Source organism: Fistularia commersonii, chromosome 5 (assembly GCF_037954325.1).
Source record: "Fistularia commersonii isolate RoL2024-O1a breed Wild chromosome 5, RoL_Fcom_v1.0, whole genome shotgun sequence".
Classification (NCBI taxonomy): Eukaryota; Metazoa; Chordata; class Actinopteri; order Syngnathiformes; family Fistulariidae; genus Fistularia; species Fistularia commersonii.
The window spans coordinates 14,299,967-14,326,118 of record NC_141288.1 but is presented as its reverse complement, the minus strand read 5'-3'; the positions used below and the strand labels follow the sequence as shown (position 1 = coordinate 14,326,118).

The 26,152-nt window shown below is 39.4% G+C and overlaps 2 protein-coding genes across 3 annotated transcripts in view; one reads left to right on the top strand and one right to left on the bottom strand.

Moving 5' to 3' along the window:
• etv6 (ETS variant transcription factor 6) overlaps positions 1-7,134 on the bottom strand; it is a 28,486-nt gene extending 21,352 nt beyond the window's left edge. The window contains exons 1-2 of one of the 2 annotated variants that reach the window (XM_086146956.1): positions 6,820-7,134; positions 2,220-2,349 (exon numbers count right to left, since the gene is read on the bottom strand). In XM_086146956.1, the coding sequence (XP_086003082.1) occupies positions 2,220-2,349; positions 6,820-6,855 (166 nt within the window). In that variant the 5' untranslated portion in view covers positions 6,856-7,134. The remainder of the gene's footprint in view (positions 1-2,219; positions 2,350-6,819) is intronic. The other variant, XM_086146957.1, reaches the window with a different exon arrangement.
• A 7,965-nt stretch (positions 7,135-15,099) lies between these two features.
• Positions 15,100-25,312, top strand: LOC147234162 (protein mono-ADP-ribosyltransferase PARP12). Its single transcript, XM_086146953.1, has 12 exons — positions 15,100-15,430; positions 16,064-16,199; positions 17,425-18,037; positions 18,546-18,596; positions 20,633-20,759; positions 21,057-21,222; positions 22,146-22,266; positions 22,374-22,470; positions 22,786-22,855; positions 23,225-23,355; positions 23,481-23,614; positions 24,356-25,312. The coding sequence occupies exons 1-12, from the start codon at positions 15,144-15,146 to the stop codon at positions 24,805-24,807; spliced, it is 2,385 nt and encodes a 794-aa protein (XP_086003079.1). The 5' UTR covers positions 15,100-15,143; the 3' UTR covers positions 24,808-25,312.
• The last annotated feature ends 840 nt before the right edge of the window (positions 25,313-26,152 follow it).

The following is a 26,152-nucleotide window of genomic DNA, read 5'->3' as shown; positions in this document are numbered from 1 at the left end:
TCTTTGAACATGGAGCCTATCTCTTGGCTGAGCTCCAGCCCCTCCAGCTCAATCATTGGTTAAGCAATGGTGAGGCGATACAAGGGAAGCCATCGCGTCACTGAGTTGCTTCATTTTGTTTACCTTTACAAGATATTTCAAAACATTTTTTGTACTGCGTCTTGCCTGTAGATGCGATCGATCCACATTTTTCTAGACTAGATGACCAAAGATAAGGCCAAGTTGTGTTGATACAGTCATGTTTATTTATGACTGAAAGGTCCTTGGTCTGATGCAAAAGGTGTTTTGTTTTGTTTTATTTATGGATGTTTCATGCGGTGCAATCGAGTAACACTCTTGGTACAAACTTCAGCCAAAGCCGATCTTTCCTACTCTCCATCCCAATTATTCCAGTGGAAATTGCTTTATTTCATGGAAAAGTGGAGTTTGCCTCTGTGTTTACCTTTGCTTCTACAAGTAACAGATTCGGTTCAGTCCGAAATGTTTCAAACAAACATAACCTTTTAATAAAGCCTTTTTATACAAAGTTTATTTAGCACAGTAGTACTGCACTAATTGCCAATAGTAGAGTCATCTGTCTCAATTGAGTTAGTGCATAATTCCCCACTGTGGGACAAATAAAGGTCTATCTAATCTTAATCTAATAGAGAGTTTTAGTGTCAGCCCACATTAGTGATATATCACATCAAATGAGGAGCTAATGCTAAAGCAAAGTGACTGAGAGGACTATTGTCATTTATATTACAATGTATTTCTTCCCTTTCCTGGCATTAGCCACAAAAATTGGCATAAACAGACAGTCATGAATCATTGACTAAGTTGTGCAAACAATAATATTCATCCTCTGTTTTTTTGACACAAGCCAATATAAGTCATAAATGATCATCTTTTCACATCACTGGTAAACTACCACTGAATTCAAAACATGTCCTGTAAAAAACAAAAGAAAATCTTGTTTCACAGCCCAGTTCAGTTATGGCATATGTAACTTTTTTTGAGCTTTATGTGATCCAAACATGTATTAACCCTCTCATTTCCTCAATTCTCCCTTTAAATGTTAAGGTTTTTTTTTTTTATAAAATGTCATCAACCTACATAACTTTCTCAATCTAATCACAGTTTGCCACCATTTTCCTGACCTCTGAGCAGTTTTTTAAGACACCTGCCCACAACAATGCATTTGCCTGTTGTTTTAACTGAAATGGGACATTTATTGGACACAGACCTATTTAATTCAATTTTTGAAAAACTTGAGAAATATGTGACAAAAGGCCAGAGGACACAGAGCAATTCTTTAATTTCCTGAGTCTCGTGAAAAAAGTGAACTAATTTTGATGTGGCTATGAAAATGGTTTTCATCCTTCTCTTTGAAATATTCCACCAAGGTCAAATATTTTATCGTCTTCATTTTTCTTCATTTAATACACAGGGGCTAGTTTGGCATGTCAGTGTATTGTAACGGTTGACTGGCACCTGTTACGCCAGTGTCAAAACAAATGTATATGTATCACAAAGGGGACAGAAAACCACACTTTGTCAAGAATGACAGAAGTTTGATTGATTGGACAAGCTCTTTTCACAACTGTAATCTTAGACTGAGCAAGTAAATTTAAAGAGAGTGACATACGAAAGTAAAGAAGAATCCACTATGGCATGTTGACAAGCGAACCCAAATTCCTCTCAACATCTCCATTGCTAACTCCTCCCAACTCCCCTGTGATTTCTGTACCATATTATTGGTTCCTGACTGCTGGTTATTTCTGTGTAGCATGTGTGCCCGTTATGGTCCAGTGGAAGTATGAATGGTTCAGGTGAGTGACCCTGGATCTGGTTCAGCACCTTGCAGCTGAGAAGGACCCCAGTGTGTTTATCTGTGTGTGCGTGTATGTGTGTGTATAATCAATATGATTATAATGTGATATTAAGTGTGAAGATTACAGTGGATTTAAAACTCTCTTTCTTCTTGTCTGCTCTTCAGACTTAGAAGGCAGTATCTGCAGCAATCACCCTAAACTAAGCTATTTGGGCACCTTCTCAAGCTGGAAGAGTATTTACAGGAAACTTAAGGAATATGTCTCAGACCCACCCACGAGATATAATTAACAGGTGAAGTCTTGGTTCAGTGCAACAAAAACAAAAAAAAAAGAAAAGATTATCACGTCGACTAAATACAGAGGAAAGCAGTGACATGAATCAATCTGAGTGTGTATGTGACTCACGCAGGTGTGCAGGCAGCCTGGCAGGCGTGTCCTCCATTCGGCTGGCTGGCCTCGCAGCAGGAGCATGGACGGGGGAGGAAGTGGAGTTTGGCAGTGGGTTCGCGGAAGGACTGAAAGAGCGCCTCTCCTGCTATGAATAGACACAGAGACACAAAGCATGGCTCACAAAGCTCTACAACGCACCAGTCCTGAACCCAAACAGCGACACACACCAACTTGCCTCGCACCACAGCAGGTTTGGGTCTCATCTCAATACACAGACCACTATGTACTTCTAACAAACTGATATACAGGCCCGTGAAGCTGTGGAAATACCGATATCCATAATGTCACACATGCTTTTGCACATGTGTTGCTCTGCAGGGCAGTTAATCCCAAAAATAACAGATGCACTGTTGTTAAAAATGCTGGCGGGTCAAAAAAAAGCAGCTGGAGTCTCATCTTCTACACCAACTGTTTGTTCTATTAAAGGGAATAAAAACAAAAGCAGTTTAAAATCCTTATGGTGATATCTTTAAATATCTTTCTGCCCAAGTGAAATGTTAAGATACAACACAAATATAACACAGCCATTAGAAGCACCAATGGGTTGCAATTTCTGTTTGCTTAATTCATAACAAGGAAACAGAATTGAGTTTAAAAGTAGTTTAATGAACAGCTCAACTAATTACAATCATTGATGAATCTCTACTCTACTATAGGAATAAATCTGTTAACGAGTCTCTGAGGGCATTCCTCTTGCCATTCATGCCAGTCACGTTTTCTACTATACATACGTCATATGCCCATACCTTTGGACAGTTTGACTTTAGACCTTTCAAATTATTAACCATAGTAAACTTCTGATGATTTCATACAGTGTTCTTGTTTTTTTTTGTTTTTTAAAAAAAGGGGAATTCCCAATCAAAAGTCTCCAGAAGGGAGAATAAAGAAAAAAACGTTTTATTTTCCAATTTTAAGATGTTGAACAGCTGCAGCATTGACTGAAAGCAAAAGTGATTAAATGCAAATAGACACACAATCAAGCAACACTGAATGAAATATATAAATGGCATTATTTCCTCCGTTCAACTGGGGACACATTAGCGTGTCCCCAAAAAATGGTGGAAAATGAAGTCTTGAAATTTGCATAGACTGATGAAGATACTTCAACACGGACACTTAAAAGTCCTTCATGCATCTTTTTAGCTGTTCCTTTTTTTGGGGAAGTAGAGATAAAGTAAACAGCTGGGACCAATAGATGAATAGAAAGTGGGTGTTTTCCTTGTTCTGCGGTACCTTGCATCACTTTGTCACAGACACAACATTTCAACCAAAAAGTGATAAAAACAGGACCCTGATTAATGTTAAATCTTAACCATAACCTCTGAATTGTCCTGTCCAGCGACATGGAACAACTATATCTTATTGAAATCAAACAAAAATCAAGTATGTACTGACAAAAAAAAAACTTAAGAGGTTTAAAGAGTAAATGTTTCTTGATATGTTTTATTTTGTTCATTTGCCATTATAATCTAAGGTGATTGTCACCAATCCTCACATTGGTGGAAATTATTTTGTGGTATTTTAAATGTGGTCTCCCGATTAACAATCTGAGGCAATACACTTGAATCCGTCTCAATGAGTATGTATTCACCTGTTATTCTTTTATAATAGTGACTAAAGTAATCCGACAATCAATATCAGCAGCTCTAACCCAGGCGCTGTTGTTCAACACATATATGGAACATAAGCTGGCTAAGATATTAGGTTTTCCAGTTTGTGTTCATTCCCTGTTGACTGGCTTCTTTTTCTAAAAGGAAATTAAGTCAAAGTTTTTGCAGAGTCTCCTGCTCAACCTGCTGTCAAGAGCCAGTCACTTAGACACCTCCTGCACACCAACTCTGTGTACGAGGAATTTCCTGTGGAAGCCAAGTTATCATCTTTCAGTCTATTTCCTCCTTGGAGAAGCGAAGGCTACCCCCTTGCCTTGTTTGACATCCAGACAAACCTCTAGAGCAACTTTTTCCAACAGCCTGTGACTTCAGCTCCTGCATCCACCCCACTGCTTGTGCTAAGGAGCTTAGGGTTGGTTCAGCAAAAAGAAAGAAAAAATTGTGATCAAGATGCTGCATATGTAGGGAGACTTAAACAACTAACTGGGCAGCAGCATGAGGGAATTCTCTCTGTATTCTGCTGAATAAGCTTCAAAGCGAGAATCGTTCTTCACAATGGCATCAGACTCACTGAAGACCAAAGATCTCTCATAAATACATGATACTTAGCTTTTCACCCCACAGCCGTCTACAACATCTGTTATATTCCCTTTATGACAACCAGGGGCTGAATCAATCCTCATTTGAACCTGCTTTTGCTTGATGAACCGATGATGCTGGTACGTTCAGGAAGGTTCCTCGAGGCATCTTCCGGTGTCATGTTTTGTGTGATCGACAGATAAAACCTTCATACACGACATTTGAAATCATGCGCGGCTTTCAGTTGAAGAGGCCACATAATGTAGCGTCCATCCAAATGTGAAGCAAATATATGAAGTTTATCTTTGTTTTCAGCCGACCCATTACCGGTTCATGACTGATCAGCCCTTCAGATGACAAGCCCTCAGCGACAAACAAAACCATCACGAGCACCGAAGATCTTCAGCCTTTACTCTAACCAGCAGCAACTAATCAAAAGAAAATAAATAAATGATGGATTCCATTTTCAAATTAAATGAAATTGGTGCAGTAGAATTTAAAAGAAGAATTTCCACATGCAATATTGCGTTTGAAATTTTTCAGATTTCCTTCCTTAGAAAATGTGAAATAATTGGGGAGAACCGTGGCAAAGTTAAGGTATTACCTTTAGGGATGTCACTTGTCCATAACTTCATTTATAAACGGTTATGACTAATTTTCCATCCCCGGTTAAAAAGTGCCTCATCACAATGTGTATTATTACATCCAACAGGCAGCAATTTTACACCGCTAGTTGGAAATTTTTTACTCATAAACACTTCAAAGCGGTTTGCCAATGTGTGATGGATGCACCATGAGGATGTGTGGGCTGACTCTTGGGGGTGTGCATGACACATCTTTGAAGTTAGTAAAACTTATGCCCAAGATTGTAGTCTAATAATTATATAGGCAGATATCCACACGTCGAACATAAAGGATTCAGCCAACCATCTTCTCATTTTACTGTTTTCTACCCTGGTCTGTCAGCATGTGCATAAATCTGTAATAAGTGAAAATAGTTTTTTGACCCATGCATTTAGGAAGTCTTTCAGAAAAAGACCTGGAGAGGCAGCATAGAAATGACTAGAGAAAGTCCAAGAGATGTATACCGCTGCTCTCCTCAGCGTTGGTCTTTGTGTGGTCTTATTGCACAAAAAGCAAAAACATTACAGATGAAGCTGAGTGCAAATAAACTACGAAAAGGGGCAAAATAATTGGCTGCAATGTTGGGGGTCAAATTTGCTCAAACTCAACATCATCTGACGAAGATGAGCTTGTGTTCTTCGGGTTTTAGGGAGTGCAAAAAGATGGAGAGCTCAGCATCCTGGTGCAAAAGTTGAAATCTTCCTCATCAAGTTTTGGAAATGTTTTAGAATCAGCTATTCCCCACCATCTTCTCACTGTTATCATCTTAGAGGTGATGAGAAACACAAACCACAACAGATGCCGTAATTGGTTGAGTATTTCATAACTTTTACAGTAATTTGTCAACTTGATAAATGGCTAAAGACACTAGTCATACTAACAAAATGGTCTTGCAAATGGAAAACTTCATGGTTTCCTCTACTTTCCATGGCAGTCGGTTGTATATCAATGTTGTCGGGATGTGAAGACGTCATCTTTGACTCCGGGGAACATTTTTTCCCTTTTTTTTTTCAATCATATCTTATGGGGAAAAAAAAACTGCTAGGTGCCTTGTTTTTTTGTTTTTTGTTTTTTTTCAATAATTCGAACATCCACGACTTTAAGTCGTGACTTTAGGAGAAGGGAAAATGTAAAAAAGTTTGGTAACTAGTACCTTTGATACATACATAAAGTCAGATAAATAAGTAAAGTCAGATAGGAAATAGCAGTTGAATCATTTTCAGCTGCTTCTTTTCCTGAAATAACCCCGGACCCACTTGTCGGGATGAAAAGGGGGGAGCTCGACGGTTATTCGAGGACTCAATTAAGGGCGGAAACAGAAAACATGTCAGTTTTCCGTCCGGTAACCGTCCAACGCGGGCTGCCATCCAGTCACCGCCGCTGAGCAGCTGCGTCTTGCCATTGTTTAGCCGGGTCAAATTTCTACACGCGTGCACGAGACACGCGCACGCCTGCCGGCTTCGGTGACTTTTACAAAGAAACGATAAAAAAAATAAAAAAAAAATGGGAGGGGGTCAGAGGAAGTCACGACGAGCGGAGCGGAGGCGCAGTGCAAGCGTGGAGCGATGAGCAACAGATGAGCGGACAAACAAACGCGCCGCCGCCACCGCCGCCTCTGTTGCCGCCGCCGCCGCCGCCGCCGCCGCGCTCCAGTCAATCCCCGCAGCGACACTACACGCGGACACCCCCGGCGGGCGGAGTGAGGTGCGAAGCGCGCCAGACTACAGGCGGCAGCGTGTTACCTTAATCGCCACCGCCGCTGTGGAGGATTCAGACATGGTCGCCCGTCAACTTCTCTCCTTCCACTTTCCCTCCGGTGCGTCCGGTCCTTTTGCCCCAGAGCCCCGGCGGGCGGTGCGTCCGCACAGATTCTACAGGCGCGATAAGTTGAGGGTTTTCATGAAGCCGCTGCTTCCTCTATCTGCAGGCCGGCTCCATGGCGCGGCGGTCGGCGTGAAAACTTCTTTTGTCTGCGTTTGTTTCCCCTTCACATTTCGGCAGTGCGCTGGTTAATAATCCCTTCCTGGAAGAGAGCTCTCTCTCGCCCTCTCCCTCTTGCTCTCTCTCTCTCTCTCTCTCTCTCTTTCTCTTTCCCTCCCTCTCTCTCTCGACCCCTTCTCTCTCATTGATCTGGTTGTGTGTAAAACGGCGAAATGACGTGAATTCCCGGCATTGAGCCTTGCCCCCTTTTAAAGGGAAACCCGAAGCAGGAAATCACAAACACACACATACACACACACACGCACACAAGGTTTGACTACGTTCCTCTTTATTTGTTCATTTCTAAATAAAATTCTTAATGTGATGTAGCAATAGCTTGACTTGTAACTCATTTAAAAATAGCAGTGATGCGGAAGAGGAATCTTTCTCCTCATATCTGCTATTATTATTGTTACTGTTATTATCTTTGTTATTATTATTGCTGCTAGGTAAACATTAATCAAAACGAAAGTGGATGACGCTTGTGCCACGTTTTATAAATTTCTCATACACTGAAGATTTTTATTAATTGTTTGAACTACAGCTAAAGAATTAAAATAAGGAAATAAGTACATTTGTGAAAATCAGAGAGTTTAATCCTCCATGCCCTGCCAAAAGGTAGGTGAGACAAGAAAGAATTAATTATGACTGTATTAGAAAAATGAAAATTTCATTTTTTTTCAAAATCTTTTTTCAAATCTAACATCAATTTCAAAAATGGTGAGCCTCCCTGGTTTGTCAGGAGACTCCAGTGAAAAGTTTGAGGACTGGATCTATGCAGCGCATTTCATGAAATACTCAAATGCAGTGATACTCAGGCAGCTGAGGCAGTGATACTGATATGTCTATTGATCACGCGGTTAATGGTCTGTATGACTAGCTTTTGCTGTGGCATTATTTGCTGTGGATTTATATTTGCTCAAGGTGATGGTTTCTTCTTTTTGAGTTAAGGATGCCTTTCATCATACATATTCAAAGCATCATTCCCAATACAGCAACAGATAATCAGGTACATTCTATGTACTGAATTGATTATTCACATCTAAAAATCAACAGATTGTATGAGAATTACTTTCACAATAATAGATTGTCATTATTTAGCATTATTTAACATGACTAGAAGGACTAAGGATGGATCATTTGATCCATATACCTTTGGCGACTGCAGCGGGATCATTTGATCCCCCTGCCACGGAATGTGGTCTGTCCAGTGTTCTAATAATGTGGAAGCCCTCCTGCTGGGAGTTGAATGCAGTTTATCAGAGGAGCAGCTCTTGGGGGGAGGGGGAGAAAGAGGTGTGAACCAGTTTTACATGGATTTCACCTAATCAAGGGTAATTTTAACTTCATTGCTTCTGACTCTGATCTTCCTCTTGAAAGCTTGAATGTTCTTGTTGGGTTTTTTTTTGTAAATATTCTGCATCGCTTGATGCTGGATAACCACATATTTATCATTTTTGTTGAGTTCAATTTAGTAAGAGACATGAAAATAAGGCAATGAAAAATATACAAATAGAAATTTTGCTTTTTTTTTGAATGGTCTGTTTATTTTATTGAAACTGCATTGTGACAACAACACAAGATCAAGAAGCTGGAGGATTTTAGGTACTTGGGGTCAACAGTCCAGAGCAACGGAGAGTGTGGAAAAGAGGTGAAGAGACGGGTCCAAGCAGGTTGGAATGGGTGGAGAAAAGTGTCAGGGGTACTATGTCATAGAAGGCTATCGGCCAGAATAAAAGGAAAGGTGTACAAGACAGTGGTGAGCCCAGTGATGATGTATGTCCTAGAAACTGTTACAATGACAAAAAGACAGGAGGCAGAACTAGAGGTTGCAGAGATGAAGATGTTGAGGTTCTCTTTGGGAGTGACCTGGATGGATAGGATCAGGAATGAGTCCATCAGAGGAACAGCACATGGTAGATGTTTTGGAGAGAACGTCAGAGAAGCCAGACTGAGATGGTTCGGTCATGTACAGAGGAGGGATAGAGAATATATTGGTAGACGGATGCTGGAATTGGAGCTGCCAGGCAAGAAGTCTCGAGGAAGACCAAAGAGAAGATTTATGGATGTAGTGAGAAAGGATATGAAGGTAGTTGGTGTGAGAGGGGAGAATACGGAGAATAGGGCTAGATGGAGAAAGTTGATTCGCTGTGGGGACCCCTGAAGGGAAAAGCCGAAAATAGGAGAACAATTGTAACAAAAACACAAACAAAAGTCACACGCATTTACAACTTTTTTAAAACTGTGCTTGGTCTGAGGTGACCTCGCACTCTTACTGCACTTCTTTTGTGCTTTTGCCATACGTAAACTTGTAGCTGTGAACACATTGAACAGTAGCAGGTTTCTTTTTATACCGGTGCTGGACTTGGCATTTCTTCCTTTTGCCGAGTTCAGCTGGTGTGGCGGCCTGTTTGCGAAGACAGTTCTCCTATCCAATCTTCTTTGCCCTCACATGAGACTTGGCCAAATCACTAGCAAGCCGCATCGGAAACTATGGCCGCCTTTCCTTCCTTCTTGTGCAGGCTTGATACAGCACATGTGCGTTCACGGCTGCCATGTCAACCATGTTATAAAACACAGTGACTGTCCATCTTCGTGTTCCTGCCCGTACGCTGTACTCGCGCACCATCTGATCCATGGCATTGACACCGGATTTTGTGGAATTGTACTGGGTGATGGTGCTTGTCTTTCTTTTGTGGCTGTCCTCAGTCTGAACCACACCGTGTTTACTGCTCATAACATAGACAGTCTTCTTCCAGCTGGATGCATACATTGTCAGGGTGGCGTCAGTCGTTGAAAACACCTGAGTGCTGAGCTCATTGCATTTCATCTCTCGAGCCGAAGGGAGAATTTCTCCGCAAATCTTATTGAGTGTCCCAAGAAGGGTAGTTTTCCAGCTGAGAAACTTTTTTTGCAAGTGAAATTGAGATGAAAAAATTGTCCGTTGTGATAATTCTACCCTGGTCCAGAAATGGTCCCATCAACTTCATTACCACACTCTTGGACAGTCTCTCCTCTTTGGGACGACCAGGTTCTTTGCCAACATATGGAAAGATGTTGCAGATATATTGTGATGTCGAGTCACAAGCCAGCCAGAACTTGATGCCAAACTTATCTGGTTTTGTAGCAATATAATAAATAAAAGGGCATCGTGTCTGATGGGTAAAGCTGTTCATCAATTGTGATGTGACGACCAGGTCTGTACAGTCATGGCCAAAAGTTTGGAGAATGACACAACTATAGACACATCTGGCAAACACCTAAAAACCCTGAAGGAACAGACTTTGTGAAATTGTCATTCTCAAAACTTTTGGCCATGACTGTAGAGTGTGAAGACACCAAGAAGAGACCTCATCTACATTTCACACCTTGCATTGTACTCCCAGCAAGTGGCTGCCTGCCATTAGTGGCACATTAGAATAACAACAGGGTCTGCTCAGCCACTGCATTCCAGGGTGGGGGATCAAATGATCCCTGTTCAGTTCTTTTAGGAGTACCCAAAAACTCCAGTCTTGCTAGTGTTAATCGAAACAAAAGTGGATGATGCTTGTGCCACGTTTTACAAATTTCTCATACACTGAAGATTTTTATTAATTGCTTGAACTATAGCTAAAGAATTAAAATAAGGAAATAAGTACATTTGTGAAAATCATATATATTTTTTAAAAATACAGTGAGTTTAATCCTCCATTCCCTGCCAAAAGGTAGGTGAGACAAGAAAGAATTAATTGTGACTGTATTAGAAAAATGAAAACTTCATTTTTTTTCAAAATCTTTTTTCAAATCTAACATCAATTTCAAAAATGGTGAGCCTCCCTGGTTTGTCAGGAGACTCCAGTGAAAAGTTTGAGGACTGGATCTATGCAGCGCATTTCATGGAATACTCAAATGCAATGATACTCAGGCAGCTGAGGCAGCGATACTGATATGTCTATTGATCACACAGTTAATGGTCTGTATGACTAGCTTTTGCTGTGGCAACTGGACTATTTCAGTTGTTTTTATGGATTTATATTTGCTCAAGGTGATGGTTTCTTCTTTTTGAGTTAAGGATGCCTTTCATCATACATATTCAAAGCATCATTCCCAATACAGCAACAGATAATCAGGTACATTCTATGTACTGATTTGATTATTCACATCTAAAAATCAACAGATTGTATGAGAATTACTTTCACAATAATAGATTGTCATTAGCATTATTTAATGTCTAATGAAATACTCACAGTCAGTAATGTGGCTGCCTTTAACATGGACATGACTAAAATAACTAACCATTCAAATAACTGGTATTTTTTTTCCAGTCCAGTATGCAGTTCATTTATCACCTTGATAGCCCTTTAGCATAGTATTTTGTATAAATACTTCTCTTATTCACCGGTAATCCATACCATGTCCATTCCATGAAAGATGCAAAGAGTAGATAGAATTAATCTAATTCTGGACCTCATATATTGTGCAGAGACACAGTCATAGTCTATTCAGCTAATTCCTGAAAGAAAGTGAATCCTTCGCTAGTGTGAAGCATGAAATCCATATGTTTAATATCCATGAGCCCTGAAGCTCTACTTAGCTATTTGAGCAAAGGCCAGTATTCACATTTTTAATATTTAATGATGATTTCGCAACCAGTCCACTATTAATCTGAAAGTTCATCTTTATAACCCAGACCGCAGATTAACAATGGGGCTGCATCCACAACTGGATCATGTCTAAAATGTATAATATTCAATAATTCATTAAATATGATTAAACTGTTATTCATTGTTGTTTGAAAGCCTGCCCCCGGGGCTTTTTGACTGTTTATGTAGAGATCATCACAAAAAGCAACACATTCTTAAAGTTAATCATCACTAAAAATTATTGTTTGCAGCTTTGTTTGTTTTTGATGTTTACACAGAATTATCACAGGCTTCCTTTCAAATGGGTTTTCATGTAATGCACGTCAGCTAGTTTCTGATGCGTGTTATTTAGTAAGAAAAAGCCTCTACCTGAGCATGTGCAGTGTTCATGCTTTTACATTCATGTCTAATTCAAGTCTGTCATATCTGTCATTTGTGTGTTGCCTAGCAATAGAAAACTTCACCTCTCAAGTAAGACAAGGTCTACTATGATGAAGTCTATCAGGAAGTTATTTCAGATCGCGGTACTTATTTTATACATGTCATAATGACTCACCTGCTGCGCGCCCGGTACAAACAATTGTAGTTGGCGTTTCGTGATTTCAGGGAGGCTCTCCGAAGTCTGCAGAATAAAGGGGCAAGGAACTTTCTTCTGTGAAAGAAAAAAAGTTTAATATTTTCACTGTCGAATGGTTCAAGTGTGGACAATAATTGTACACGGAGCTGAGAGTTACAACAACCATTAACCACAACAACCCAAAAAATTATGTTTTATTTATTTAAAAGTGTGATTTTTTTTAAACGCCCTGTCCCCTACAAGAGATCTTTAACCTCTTGGCATTCCACATCTTTTTTTATCTTTTTCAAAGGAAAGGACCTTGGTCCTGTGACCAAATTTAGGGAATGCCCTAAATACAAAGCTGAACTATGGAATTTGAATTGATAAGCATGGCTCTAATTGATTACACTACATAATTATGATTACATAACTGAATTTGTCTGGTGCTTCCTTATTAAAGTCTCCATCTGTAATCAGGTGAAAATTTCAATATTTCTCAAATTCCACAAATTCCTAGTGAAAATGTTCCTACATATAAGGGAAGTGAAAGGTTCTTCCAAATGTGCTGAGGCATATTTTCCTTAATTCATAAATTATCAGCAAGGAATGGGCAGCACAGTGGCACATTGGTTAGCGCCACGAAGGACCCTGATACGATTCTCACTGGGGGGCCTTTGCACCGTCTCCCCTGTGTCCATGTGGATTTTCCTCTGAGTAATCCAGTCCCCAGTTTCTTCCCACAGTCCAAAAACAAGTAGGAGGTGAATTGGAATAAACTGGAAAAAAATACCCAGATGTGTCAATGAGAGTTTAATGGCTTTCTGCTTCAATATGCAGTCCTGAGATCGACTGGTGACCGGTCCTGCATGTACCCTGCTTGCCTGATGGCAGCTGACATAGGCTCCAGCATCCCTGTGACCCTGAGTGCAGGATAAGTGGCAGAAGATGAATGGATGGATAGATTGATGGATGGATCAGCAAAAACAAAACCTGGTGGTTTGAACTAGGTGCTCTGGTGCTGTACTGGTTGAATATTTGAATTTTCCAAAACTCAGCAAAATATCACATTCAGTTGAACCACGTAAGCAGTATATTTGAATATGCTGATGCTATTTTCATAGTGCACCATAGATGTATTTGCATTAACAGGTGTCCTCCAATCTGGACTGGTAACACAGGATGAATTTGCCGCTCCAACTGTAGTTTAGTGTTGACTGGAGATTTAAAACTGTGTTAGCTCCTTGGCCAACAGGGAGCAGTAGAGAAGACACAGATTGGTGGCTGACAGAGCAATGCGGTAGTCAACACTATATCACTCAAGAGGTTTTTTATTTAAGCAACAAGGTACCAAATCTTGGTTCTTTTCTCTATTACATTGATTTGCTATCTCTAATGTAATAAATAAATAACACTAAAACTGCCTAAAAGCCCATCTAGGCAACATAGTAGAGCTACAATAACCACTACATATTTATAAAAAGTAAAAATGGAGGAATACTTTTATAACTCAGAATTATCTTCATCCAACCATATTTCAATTCATCCTCATTATCTTTTAGGCTTTATATTCTCTATCTATCTATCTATCTATCTATCTATCTATCTATCTATCTATCTATCTATCTATCTATCTATACATACATACATACATATATATATATATATATACACATATACTGCTGCTGTAGTGTATTTACAAGATATCACTTCCAATATATTTATATTTATATTTATATTTATATTTATATTTACTTTTATATTTATATTTATATGTATGTGTGATAAATTCCTGACAAATTCTGAAAAGTTGTAAAGAAAGCCACAAAATAGGGAGTTATGAATTATTTTTATAGGTTGGAAGTAACATGTGACAATGCATGTCATTATGCACTTGCTAACAGAAATTAAGGAAGATTAATAACGTATTTCAATAGCTATCATGAAAAGTAGATAAAATGGTATTGTAGCATTTTAGTCAGGGAAAACACCTGGTTGACGGTAAAAGGTCTGTTTAATAAGCGTTAGCTGTTGGTGGCCACAGCCACGCCACAAGCGGGCGTGAAACACAACAAACTGTTCCTGCTCAAATCCAGGTTAAAAACAAAACAAACAAAAAAAAAAACAGAATTCCTTGCACCCCAAACCACACCCACAAAAACCCCAGCAACCCCAAAATCACACAGAAAACAAACATCAACCTAAACCCTAACCCTAACATTCATGACTACAAAATTTTAAAATCAGTATTACAAAAATAGATATTACTCTTTATTCCCACCCCCAGATTGGTTCGATCATTATATTTTACAGAATAAGTTAGCAAAATGACAGCTGGCAGTCATTTCTTCCTTAATTATTTTGGTAGTCTTTAACAGGAATATACTGATTTGTGTTGTTTTGTAGTGAACACTGCCATCTGCTGACTGTATACAGTTTTGTGAAAAACCCACTTCCATGATGACACTAAATTTGATTCTTGCTCTTTTGGATAAAAGACCAAGAATCAAACTCCCGTCTTTTATTTTCAAAAAAATGAACAATGAATGCATGTTGATTCAACATGCATCTTTTGCCCAATTCTACCACGTATGCAATTGTAAACTTGAAAAAGCATGATTTTACTATCTCTCTCTTTCTCTGTCTCTCTCTATGTCTCTCTCTCTCTCTCTCTCTCTCTCTCTCTCTCTCTCTCTCACACACACACACACACACACACACACACACACACACACACACACACACACACACACACACACACACACACACACACACACACACACGCACAAGTGAAGGTGGCTCCCTCTAGCAGATTTTAGCAGCATGACATCAGTACTAAAATTAAGTTTCGGTTTCCAATCATCTGAAAAGAAAGCTCAGGCTGTAAGGAAGACGGACAGGGACGACGATGGGAAGCTCTACCGAAATGGAGGCTGAAATAATGAAGTTTCTCTGCGCCAATCAAGGGGCCGTCAACACCGATGACTTGGTCCACAACATGAGGGTCTTGGACGACACCAGTGTGACGGACACCGTCCGCAATAAATCCAAATTTGTCATTTCTCGTCGGACTGGGCCGTCGAAGGTGGTGGCAAAAACCCCACTGACACTGTGCAGAGTGAGGGCCTGCGAGGCGTCTTGCAGGAGGTTACACTTGTGTGTGAACTTCCTCTTCAGTGGAACCTGCCGATTTCGGTAAGTCTATCCTTAATTTTACTTGAGAATAATGTCCGACAATCCTGAAACGGCTGGAGGCCCGTATGTTCCCCTCCCAGCAGCCACTCCTTTCTCAATGTCTTTGTTTTACAGGAAGATCTCAAATGACAAACATGTTTTTGTTTGTTTATTTGGTTTTTGCCCCCCCCCCCCAAAACCCCTTTTGTCGTTTGGTTGTCCTGGTTAGTGCTTTGTCAGCAAAAATACTGCCTCTGGTCACATGTTTGAATGAGGACGTGAACCGTGGAAAAGTCCAGTCTAAGCAATAGATCAAGCCCTTAAATGTGATTCAGCATTCTGGTATTTCTTTCCAAACATTTATCTTAAAAAAAAAAACATTTCACAAGCAACATAAGAAATCGGACATCAAATCAGTCAAATACTTATTTAAAATTAAAATGAAATTAATTAAGATGAAAATATGTATTCTTGTAATTGGGAGCAGATTTTCCACTGTTGTTATTGATTTGTTTTTCTTGTTACATTTTTGTTGCAATGATCACCTTTGGCCTTCTAATCCTGTAACTCCACCCTATGTACTCAAACATGAGTTTGAAACGCAGTCAAACTTCTGACCTGTGTGGTTTTTTGTTTGATTGTTTTTTTCAACAGCAACAGATGCAGCTTCTCCCATCAGCTCGACTCAGACCACAATGCAACGATACTTAAAAACCATCAACTGGAGATGCTGACCAGGACCGAGCTCTGCACTCTGCTCTTGCAGAACGATAACTGGCTGCTGCCTGCAGTGAGTCTGACAGCAAAGGAGTGGCTAAAGTCATTCAGATCATGATAATCAATGAAGTAGTGTGTTTTTGTGTGTGTGTATGTATGTATGTTGTAGGTAGTTTAAAAGCCAAATTATCTTAACACCATTCCATTTTCATTGCTTCTTCTTCTCCTCGTTCCAGCCACAGCGAATCAACCCTCTCCATCTAACTCTATTCTCTGCATCCTCCTCTCTCACACCAACTATCTTCATATCCTCTCTCACTATGTCCATAAATTTTCTCTTTGGTCTTCTTCTAGACCTCATGCCTGGCAGCTCCAATTCCAGCATCAGTCTACCAATATATTCATTATCCCTCCTCTGTAAATGATTGAACCATCTCAGTCTTGCTTCTCTGACTTTCTGTCCAAATCATCTAACATGTGCTGTTCCGCTCATAGACTCATTCCTGATCCTATCCATCCTGGTCACTCCCAAAGAGAACCTCAACATCTTCATCTCTGTGACCTCTAGCTCTGACTCCGCTTTTTTTTTGTCATTGTAACTGTTTCTAGTCCATACAACATCGCCGGTCTCACCACTGCCTTGTATGCTGGTACACTAATAATAAAGAGCATCACACCTTCATATTCTAGTTTTAGACTCATAATATATCTGACATTCTTTTCACCTCTAGAACATTCCTAACAAACTTCTTCAAGATAATTCCTACTCCATTTCTCTTTCTGTCAGTGCCATGATAGTGAAATTTAAAACCTACTCCTAAGCTTCTAGCCTTACTACCTTTCCACCTGGTCTCCTGGACACACAGTATCCTGTATATCCAGCTTCCTTCTCTGCATCATGCCGACCAACTGTCTACCTTTTCCTGTCATAGTCCCAATATTCAAAGTCCCTTTTCTCAGTCCCAGATGCATTTCCTCTTCTCTCTCTACTGCCAAACACGCCTTCCTCTTTTCTTTCTTCAACCCACAGTAGCCAAGTTGCCACTGTTACCCTGCAGGTCATCTGTACCAATGTTGGTCGTTGTTAACCCGGGCCTCAACTGATCCGGTATGAGATTGTTAAGTTTGATCCACATGTTTGGTTTTGGCAAAAGTTTTACGCCGGATGCCCTTCCTGACACAACCCTCGTTTATCCGGGCTCAGTACCGGCTAGGGGGGAGACACTGACGTGCGCCGCCCCGAGGTTCCATTTTCATTGCTTAATATTATGAATAACATCTTTCTTTTCCTTTCCCAGATATGTCATGACTATAATAACGGTGATGGTGTGAGTGGCCAGTGTACGGAGGGCGAGGATTGCAAGCGGATGCATGTCTGTGAGAAGATTCTTATTGGTCACTGTGACTGCCCCCGGAACCATGACTTCACAGCTCCGCAGCCAATTCAAAGCCTGAAGAGTAAATTTGTCCCAAGTCACCTCTTTCCCTCCTTGAAGGTTATTTACATGAACAGAGAGTGCTTAAAGTTCAACCAAAATCAGCCCGCTGTCAGAGGCAGAGGTGGCCACAGAGGCAGAGGCAGAGGCAGGAGAGGAAATCAGGGCAACCCTCGAACTCAGCAACGTGCAGATTCCACTGGTGACCTCTTGGATGCACTAGGTTTCTCAAGCCTGCTGAGAGATGACCCGTTTGACGGCGGGTGGGAAACGCTGTCCACCGGTGACATCAATGACACCGACTTGGACCGTGACATTTCCTCTACCAAAAAAAGGGGGGGTTGTGGCAGGAGCCGCGGCACTGGCAAGCATTTATCCAGCCAAAACAACCTTTCCTCCTTTGACACTCCAATAAATTCTGGCGTCACAGGAGATGTTGCAACAAGTACAAGACAAAGAAAACAGCCCAGCAGAGGTAAACAGTCACCATTGTCGAAGATGCCTCATTTGTTTTTGACTGAAAGAAGTATGTTTCTATTTGCATAATTACTTAGAAATATGATCCACATGTCCTACAGGGCAAGATGGGCATAATATTTTTTAACTTTAGCAGTTAAAAACCAAACCAGTTCTGGGGCTGGCTTTTACTAGAAGTTTTCAGTTAATTTTATACCCCGGACAATATATCTGACAAAGTCACATTTTGCAAGTGCCGTCTAACTCTCATAATAACTGCAATTACTAATTAAATTACTAAATTTGAGATCAGTGCTGAAGTCCCATAGTTCCCTCTCTTTTACCACTATAGGCATACCTATCTACTTCTTTCTACTTTGAGTTATATCGGGTTTAAAATAACTATCAGGTTTTGTTTGAGAAAATACTGATTGTAAAAAAATAGCTTCTAAATGTTACAAGATGCAAATCTAATACTGAATACAAATTTGATTACAGATTTGTTCTTTTTGTTTGTGTCCTTACAGACAAAACGGAGATATGTATGTACTTCATCAAAGGATATTGTAAACATGAAGGTAAGAAACAGACAACCAGCATGTGCTCTGCTGGTTTTATCTGTAATTAGTTGTATACCATTATTATTATATATATTATTTGCTTACATTCTTGCAGCCTTTTTCATGGAAAGGATCAATGTGAACAAACTTGGTTACATTCATGAAATATTTTATTTTGCCCAGTAAAAGTCTTAAATATCCTGCATAAACCTGATGAAACCCACCTGTCAATGTGAACATGCTTCCCTGAGTATAATGAATTAGCTCAAATGAAAACCTCCCCTGACTTCCTGTTCACTTTCAAAACAAAAACATATGTGTGTTTTTTACTCACACAAATGCTGTAACTAAAGGTCTTAAGAAAGACAGGAAATGGGGCAAACATCAAGCCATGAACGCCATGGTGTCATGCACACAGCTGTGTGCTTAGCCAAAAATTATGGTTTGACAGGAAACTGGATGCAAAGCATCGTCTCATCAAAATATGCGGATGGATCACTGTGGCTGGTATAGTTGTGTTAGAACAAGGTTGAATCAGCTTCTTCAACCCTGCATATTAACAGTGTCCAATAACTAGCTTTGACCTGAAAAGTAACGCTAATAATTCATCAGAATATTTAAAAAATTAAAGCAAAGCAGTAATTAATATACAGTTACATGTATGTAGTGGACTTCTGTAATGTTACACTTCAGTGCCTCTCAATGGTATGGTTTGAAAGATACCCCTATTTCTTCAAATCATTGTTTTTCCAGTGGTCATTACAGATCACATGATCTAGGCCAACTTCGATGGTTGTTTCAGTATGGTAACGTGCTCCGGAGCATACTTTTTGTTGTCATTTGCATCCACTGATGTTGAGCCTTGGAGAAGCATTGTTTTTCCCTAGCGTTACTAGCATTGTAAGAGCAGCCTGGCCAAGATTTATCATAAAAAGTCTGTAACATTACTTGGATGTCCAAGACATCTTTAACTTTCCCAGTGGCACATATAACTGTTTAGCTATCTGTCACTTCACGCACGCAGCAGACACAATAGCGAAGAAGAAACAGCATCACAGCATACTCAACACAATTATCCCAACAGAGCAAAAGGCATCGGCTCTTCATATCAAATATGAAATCATACAAGATGGACAACAACGGAAATACAGAGTATCATCAAAATGCTCCATCTCCACCCCCATCTGATAGCTCACTCGCTGCTTCGTCTACTTGCTGCAGCAAATCTTTAACCAGCTTAGCAGCAGCTAAATCACATACTAGGGCGGAGGCAGCCCACTCTACGTTTGAGAAGGTCAAAGTCAGCTTTAGTAATTAATGGTTATTGTTGAATGTGCACTTTTTTATCATTAAACTACAATATAAAATAAAAAGTAAATGCAGATACAATCTACAGCCACTGAGGAGAAAGGATTAAAGAGATTTAACAGCATAAAAACTGAAATGTATAAATATATCTAATTTTAATAAAACAGAAACCAAGCCAGGGTGATAAAAGCTTGCATGGAGGCAGCTTTTGTCACATTGAAACAAGAGGGAGAGCTTGCAGCTACAGTAGCTGAAGTACAAATCCTAGATTTGCCTAGAACCTTCAGCAGGACATTTCAGATACACCACATAACTCCAGATAAAAAGTAATAGGTTATGACTTAAGTGCCACTGTGGAACACATCCTAGTTACCAGTCTTTGCACCGTACTAAACTCAGCTCAAATGATCAGGACACACCCTATAGATCAACAATTAAGTTGTTAGTTGGTTGTAATTGCTGCAGAGAGGCAGATTGGTTACGTAACAACTGTTATGATAGTCTTTTTACCCCTCATAGATTGACTTAATATCCTATAGAGAATCATATTAACATTAAGGGATCCTAAAGAAAAATGAAGGAATTAGATTTTCATAAGTCCCTTGTACAGGTGATTTAAGAACAAATCTGGCTTTTGCATGTAGTCTTACCCGTACATTCACAAATACAGTTGATGAATGTGTGATCCATCTTGTTAGTTTAGTTAGACATTATTCATCCTCTTGCTCTGGCCTTTGTACCTGCAGACCGGTGTGTGAATGCCCATGACAAGATGCCGTACCGGTGGCAGGTCCTAGAGGGCGACCAGTGGACAGGCATGGCAGAGAATGAGGCCATTGAAAAGGACTACTGTGACCCCAGCATGTCGCACAGGTACTTGGATTCAACATATTCCTTAATCACTTACATTCATGCTCAATCACTTATAAACAATTGTATGCCAAACAATTGTGTTCATCTAAGAGTCGATTTCAGCCATCCAACATTTACTAGAAAAACAACATGTTACTGTAGTGTAATGCTTCAGAAAAGAAATCGAGGGCATTTTAAAGAACACCATGTTAGGTAGTTATTATATAAAACATGTTTAGTTGGACACATTTCCACCTATATGTTCTCTGCTCACATGATTAGTATTTGCTAATTTTCCCTTTTCTGTCATGCTCATAGCTCTACCAGCAATGTGGTGTTTTTTGACACAATGACCTGTGATGGGAAAACAGTGAGGCGACTCTCAACCATAAACTCTGTGCTGCAGCCTTACTTTATCCATACCACAGAGTGGCTTTGGTATTGGGAGGATGAGTATGGGAGGTGGAACCAGTATGCTTCAACCGTAAGACATTCAAGCTCTTTTTTTGTCTTGTTTTTCAACCCTGGATAACTCCCAGATATTCTTGACACCATAGAAAATAATGCCGAGAATGAATTTGGGAAAATTACTGACTTGAGTAGTTATTGCTTCTGTCTCACAGCAGATAGATCCTTGATTCAATTCCAACAGGAAGCCTATCTTTGTGGTTTACAAAAAACATGTAGTAGGTTCATTGGAGGACCTAAATTGCCCAGAAGTGTGAATGAGAATGTGAATGGTTGTATGTCTCTATACAATGCATGAATGAGAGGTATGTGTCTGTATGTACCCCTGTTACTGACTGGTGGCCAGTCCAGTCTGAACCCTGCCTCTTGTCCAATGACAAAAAATATTGTATGAATTCCTGCTTTTGTAATCACAGTTATATTTGTTCTTTCAAATGAGAGCCAGTATGTCCCTGAATTACTCAAAGTTAGCTGTGCATTTCTAAGATTATTCCTATCAGAAGCAGTTTGAATTAGAAAACTGTGCAGCAGCATGAAAATGCAGCCAACAGGCTTTGTAAATTCATGCCATCTGACAGTGTGCCTTTTCAAGTGAACCAAGCAGAGCTGATTTGTGCCAAAAATGGGCACTTTGCCATATCAGTGACATTTTGCATGTGCACCTCTGACCCAATATATCCTATTCTGAGGTCATTGTTTGTGATTTCCTTATTTTTGGTATTCATCTGCACCACTAAATTATTTCTATATGAGAAATGAAAATTAATGCAGTCTCACCCTAAAGAAGTCTCATCAAGAGGGCTCATCTAGAGTTTAAAAATATAAAAAATTCTGGGCTTAATTTGTCCCCTATCCAGTTAAATCAGACTAAGTCAATGAGTCATTTATAAATATTTACCCATCGTAGTAAAGGTCAAGTGAAAGTATCCTATATTTCAGGATAATCCACACAAACCATCTAACATCACCAGCAACGAACTTGAGGAGAAGTTTCAGGAAAATATGAAAGATGAGGTGGATTTCACAGCCAGCTCACAGTCATATTCTCTCAGTTTTGCAGGTAACCACACTTTGCACACAAGTCTCCAACTCGACAGGGTTGTATTGTGCATACTATTAAAGCGGCATTCCAGTAATATGAATTTAATTTATTTTTTTCCTCTGCAGACATGATACAGACAAATAAGAAATATGGCACGAAGAGGCTTGTGAGGCGACGACCCTGCTTTGTCTCCGCAGAAGACGCCAAAGCCAAAAAACACAGGTATGATATCACGTATATACTGGATTTTTTTTTTTTCATTCTATTTTAGCAGTCTTCATTTTTGAAAATCCAAAGTAATGGGTTAGCACAAATGCGGTGCCTTCAACAAACAAAAAGCACGTATGTTTGTCATAGTTCTGTAGATGTACGATAAAAGAAATATTCAGATGCTTTCTGTGCTAGGAATTGTGCAAAAGGGCCAGGGAAGTTTTCCCTTTTTTGTCTGATTTTATCCTGTTCTACAAGCGTCTTGATCTCAGCCACTCAGGATGTTTGTTTCAATAAACCATACACTTGTTTTTGTGTCATCTGAAGGAGACCCCTGGGTATATCTGCCGTACCCAGGCACTGGGACAAGTCACAGATTTTGGAAAAAGGATACAAGGTATGAGAAGAAAAAGTAATTTGTATCATTTCATTTTAGTCATTTTTATGTATTTTCTCTATATTGACTGGTCCAGGGTGTTGCCAATGACAAGTGGGATAGACTCCAGTATCGTGCGATGCAGGGGGCAGGGAAAGTGATATCGATAATGGGTGGATGGAAATTATGTGTGAAATATATATAGAGATAAATCTGAAAATCTCAATCACTTTACAAAGATGGCAAGTTCTGCAGCAGTGATTGCTGTTCTCAGGTAGTTTTCCCTTTAGTTTTATTTAAAAAAAAAACTTTGTATTTATGGGTTTTGACCAAATGTTGAATTTGCATCCAGCCTTGGAAAAACATTTTCTTTTAACCCATATATTCCAGCGAGTTCCACTTCAGCCATCCTCAGAGGAATATAAGGAGATCGAATCTTTATTCTGTGGAACCATGAGGGGCTTCAATGTCGCCAAAATCGAGAGGATTCAAAACAAGGCTCTTTGGGAGGTTTTTCAGTGGTCTGTTCTAGCAATTTTTTTCTAAAAACATATTGTTAGCATTACACCATTGGTTGTTTGACTATATTTCAGTCCAGTAACCTAATCTGCACAGGCCTCTGACCCTTGCCATCTTGCTTTTACAGGCAGAAGAATCAGATGAAAAACAGTTACGAAAGAAAGTTGTTTCATGGCACGGACCCAAAACATGTTGACGCCATTTGCCTCAGCAACTTTGACTGGAGAGTCTGTGGAACCCATGGAACTGCTTATGGCCAAGGTTAGACCCTTTTGGTTACCAAGTGGGTTGAGAGAAACTCCTCCATTAGTAAAATGGTTGACCTTTTCACTTTTAAGATTGCTGTAGAGATAGATGTCTGTCTGTCTGTCTGTCTGTCTGTCTGTCTGTCTGTCTGTCTGTCTGTCTGTCTGTCTGTCTGTCTGTCTGTCTGTCTGTCTATCTATCTATCTATCTATCTATCTATCTATCTATCTATCTATCTATCTATCTATCTATCTATCTATCTATCTATCTATCTATCTATCTATCTATCTATCTATCTATCTATCTATCTATCTCCATCCATCCATCCATCCATCTCTGTAGTTCTCTATACATATGTGTATTGCTGTAGTGTATTTACAAGATGATACTTCCTACTATATTTATATTTATATTCATATGTATGTGTGACAAATTCTTGACAAATTCTGCACATTTGTAAAGAAAGCCACAAAATAGAGACTTATGAATTATTTTTATAGGTTGGAAGTAACATGTGACAATTCATGCACTTGCTAACAGAAATATAGGAAGATTAATAACATATTTTAATAGATATCATGGAAAGTAGATAAACTGGTAACCATCCATCTATCCATCAGTCCAATCTGATCTAATCTATCAGATCTAGCAAGATCCTATATAACAAAAAAGTAACATTTTATTTTCAGAATTAAGCATGTAAGACATGCCTGGCTTGATGGTGAAACTGAAAGCTCCTTTTTTTCTCAATCCTAGGTAGTTACTTTGCCCGAGATGCCAAATACTCCCACAATTACACCGGTGACTCTGCTGTCAGGTTCATGTTTGTCTCACGGGTGCTGGTGGGAGACTTCACCACAGGTTCATCTCACTACCGGCGACCTCCTTCCAAGGACGGCGGAGACGTAAATTTATATGACAGCTGCGTGGACCAAACTTTTAATCCTTCGATCTTTGTCGTGTTCGAGAAACACCAGATTTACCCTGAGTACCTGTTGCAGTACAGGACCTTCGACTCACCAAGACAGAGTGTCCGAAACACCACACCTGCTCCCACATTATTATTTTCACCACCAGTGCCTCCTACCAGACCATCGACCCAGAGGAGCACACATAGTTATAATACAGTTCCAAATGTCAGCCATTTCCCAAGCGCTCAAAAATCCTCCCGAGTCAAAGACCAAGCTGATACATGTGTTATTGTTTAGGCTTACTGTTGAATTTAAAAGAATAGTTGAGATTGTCTGCATTAATGGACAGAGGGTCTTTTGGCCAATTTGCTGATTTTTGAGATAATAAAATGTCTCATCATGTGAGGATAATATTAAATCAAATGCTTAACAGGAATTGCTTCAAATTTTATATGTATTTTTCTTGAACATAACTCAATGAGTTAGTTATTAACAAAGTGTAATCTTAATTCAAACTATAAGGTCGTACATTTTGAAACACCAAAATAGCATTCATATCCTTAAGCTCTAAAGACCTTACTTGAAAATCAAGATAGCAATTCCTATTGCTGATAAACTTTGAGTGAAAAGTTAATATGTGCCGACTAATATGCTGTTATCCTGATGAATCTTTCAAAATAACTTTTTAAATGCACAGTTTTCTTTGTAAAAGCATAATGTTGCTTTGTTATAATTATTACTGCATGGGGTAAATACAACTTTGGTATAGTTGAGTGTGTTTGATATAAATAAAGAGGTGAAATTAAGTATTCATGTTAATGCTCAGAATGATGGTTGTTGGTGTAGTGCTCTCTTGTTCTCTCACTGACTCTCTCATTCACTGTTCATGAAATGCAGTCAACTGTCAATCAGGTCACCTAACTAAATGAAGCAAGGCATCGAAGTGATCAATATGGCTGCTGGTGCTTCCGGTATTATAGGACTTGCAAATAAGCAAACACATCTACAAACACCAGCCACCTGTTGTCTTTTCTACCTAACTGCAACATGAAGGCACTTACGGTCATGAGATAGTGATTTTCAAGGTGTGCAAATTTGTTTTCATTTATATGGATTGAAATGAAAAATACTACATGCAAGGCATTGTAGCATGCTTCCACTTTAGTTATTAAAAGAACTACACTGGCGGTCATTTAATATTAAATGTGTGCATTATTAAATATGATTTAAATATTATTACCTACAGGACATGTAAATTTTACTGTCAGTGAGATTTGAAAAAAAAAAAAAAAAATTTGTTTCTCCTCTGCACTTTTTAGAATAGCTGATTGGTGCTTTTTATAGATTACATATGATACCTTTGGACACTATTAGCGTTTGGATGAATACCTTCAAATATGGCAAAAATTCTACGTAAACCCAATAACAACCTAATCACAATTTGGCAGTGACAGACCAAATAGCTCACACTGTTCCCTTTTTATGAACCAAATTTCTCTTAGGTTTGTCAAAAATGTCCATTCGATTTTCCTCAAACAAACGAAACTTCTTCTCCTTTCGGCTTTTCCCTTCAGGGGTCGCCACAGTGAATCAACCTCCATCTAACCCTATTCTCTGAATCCTCTCATACCAACTATCTTCA

Coding starts and splice junctions, on each gene's coding strand:
- LOC147234162 (XM_086146953.1), top strand. CDS start 15,144: ATGGGAAGCTCTACCGAAATGGAGGCTGAAATAATGAAGTTTCTCTGC. Junction 15,431..16,063: donor AGTGGAACCTGCCGATTTCG/GTAAGTCTATCC, acceptor TTTTTTCAACAG/CAACAGATGCAGCTTCTCCC. Junction 23,356..23,480: donor CTTTGGGAGGTTTTTCAGTG/GTCTGTTCTAGC, acceptor TTGCTTTTACAG/GCAGAAGAATCAGATGAAAA.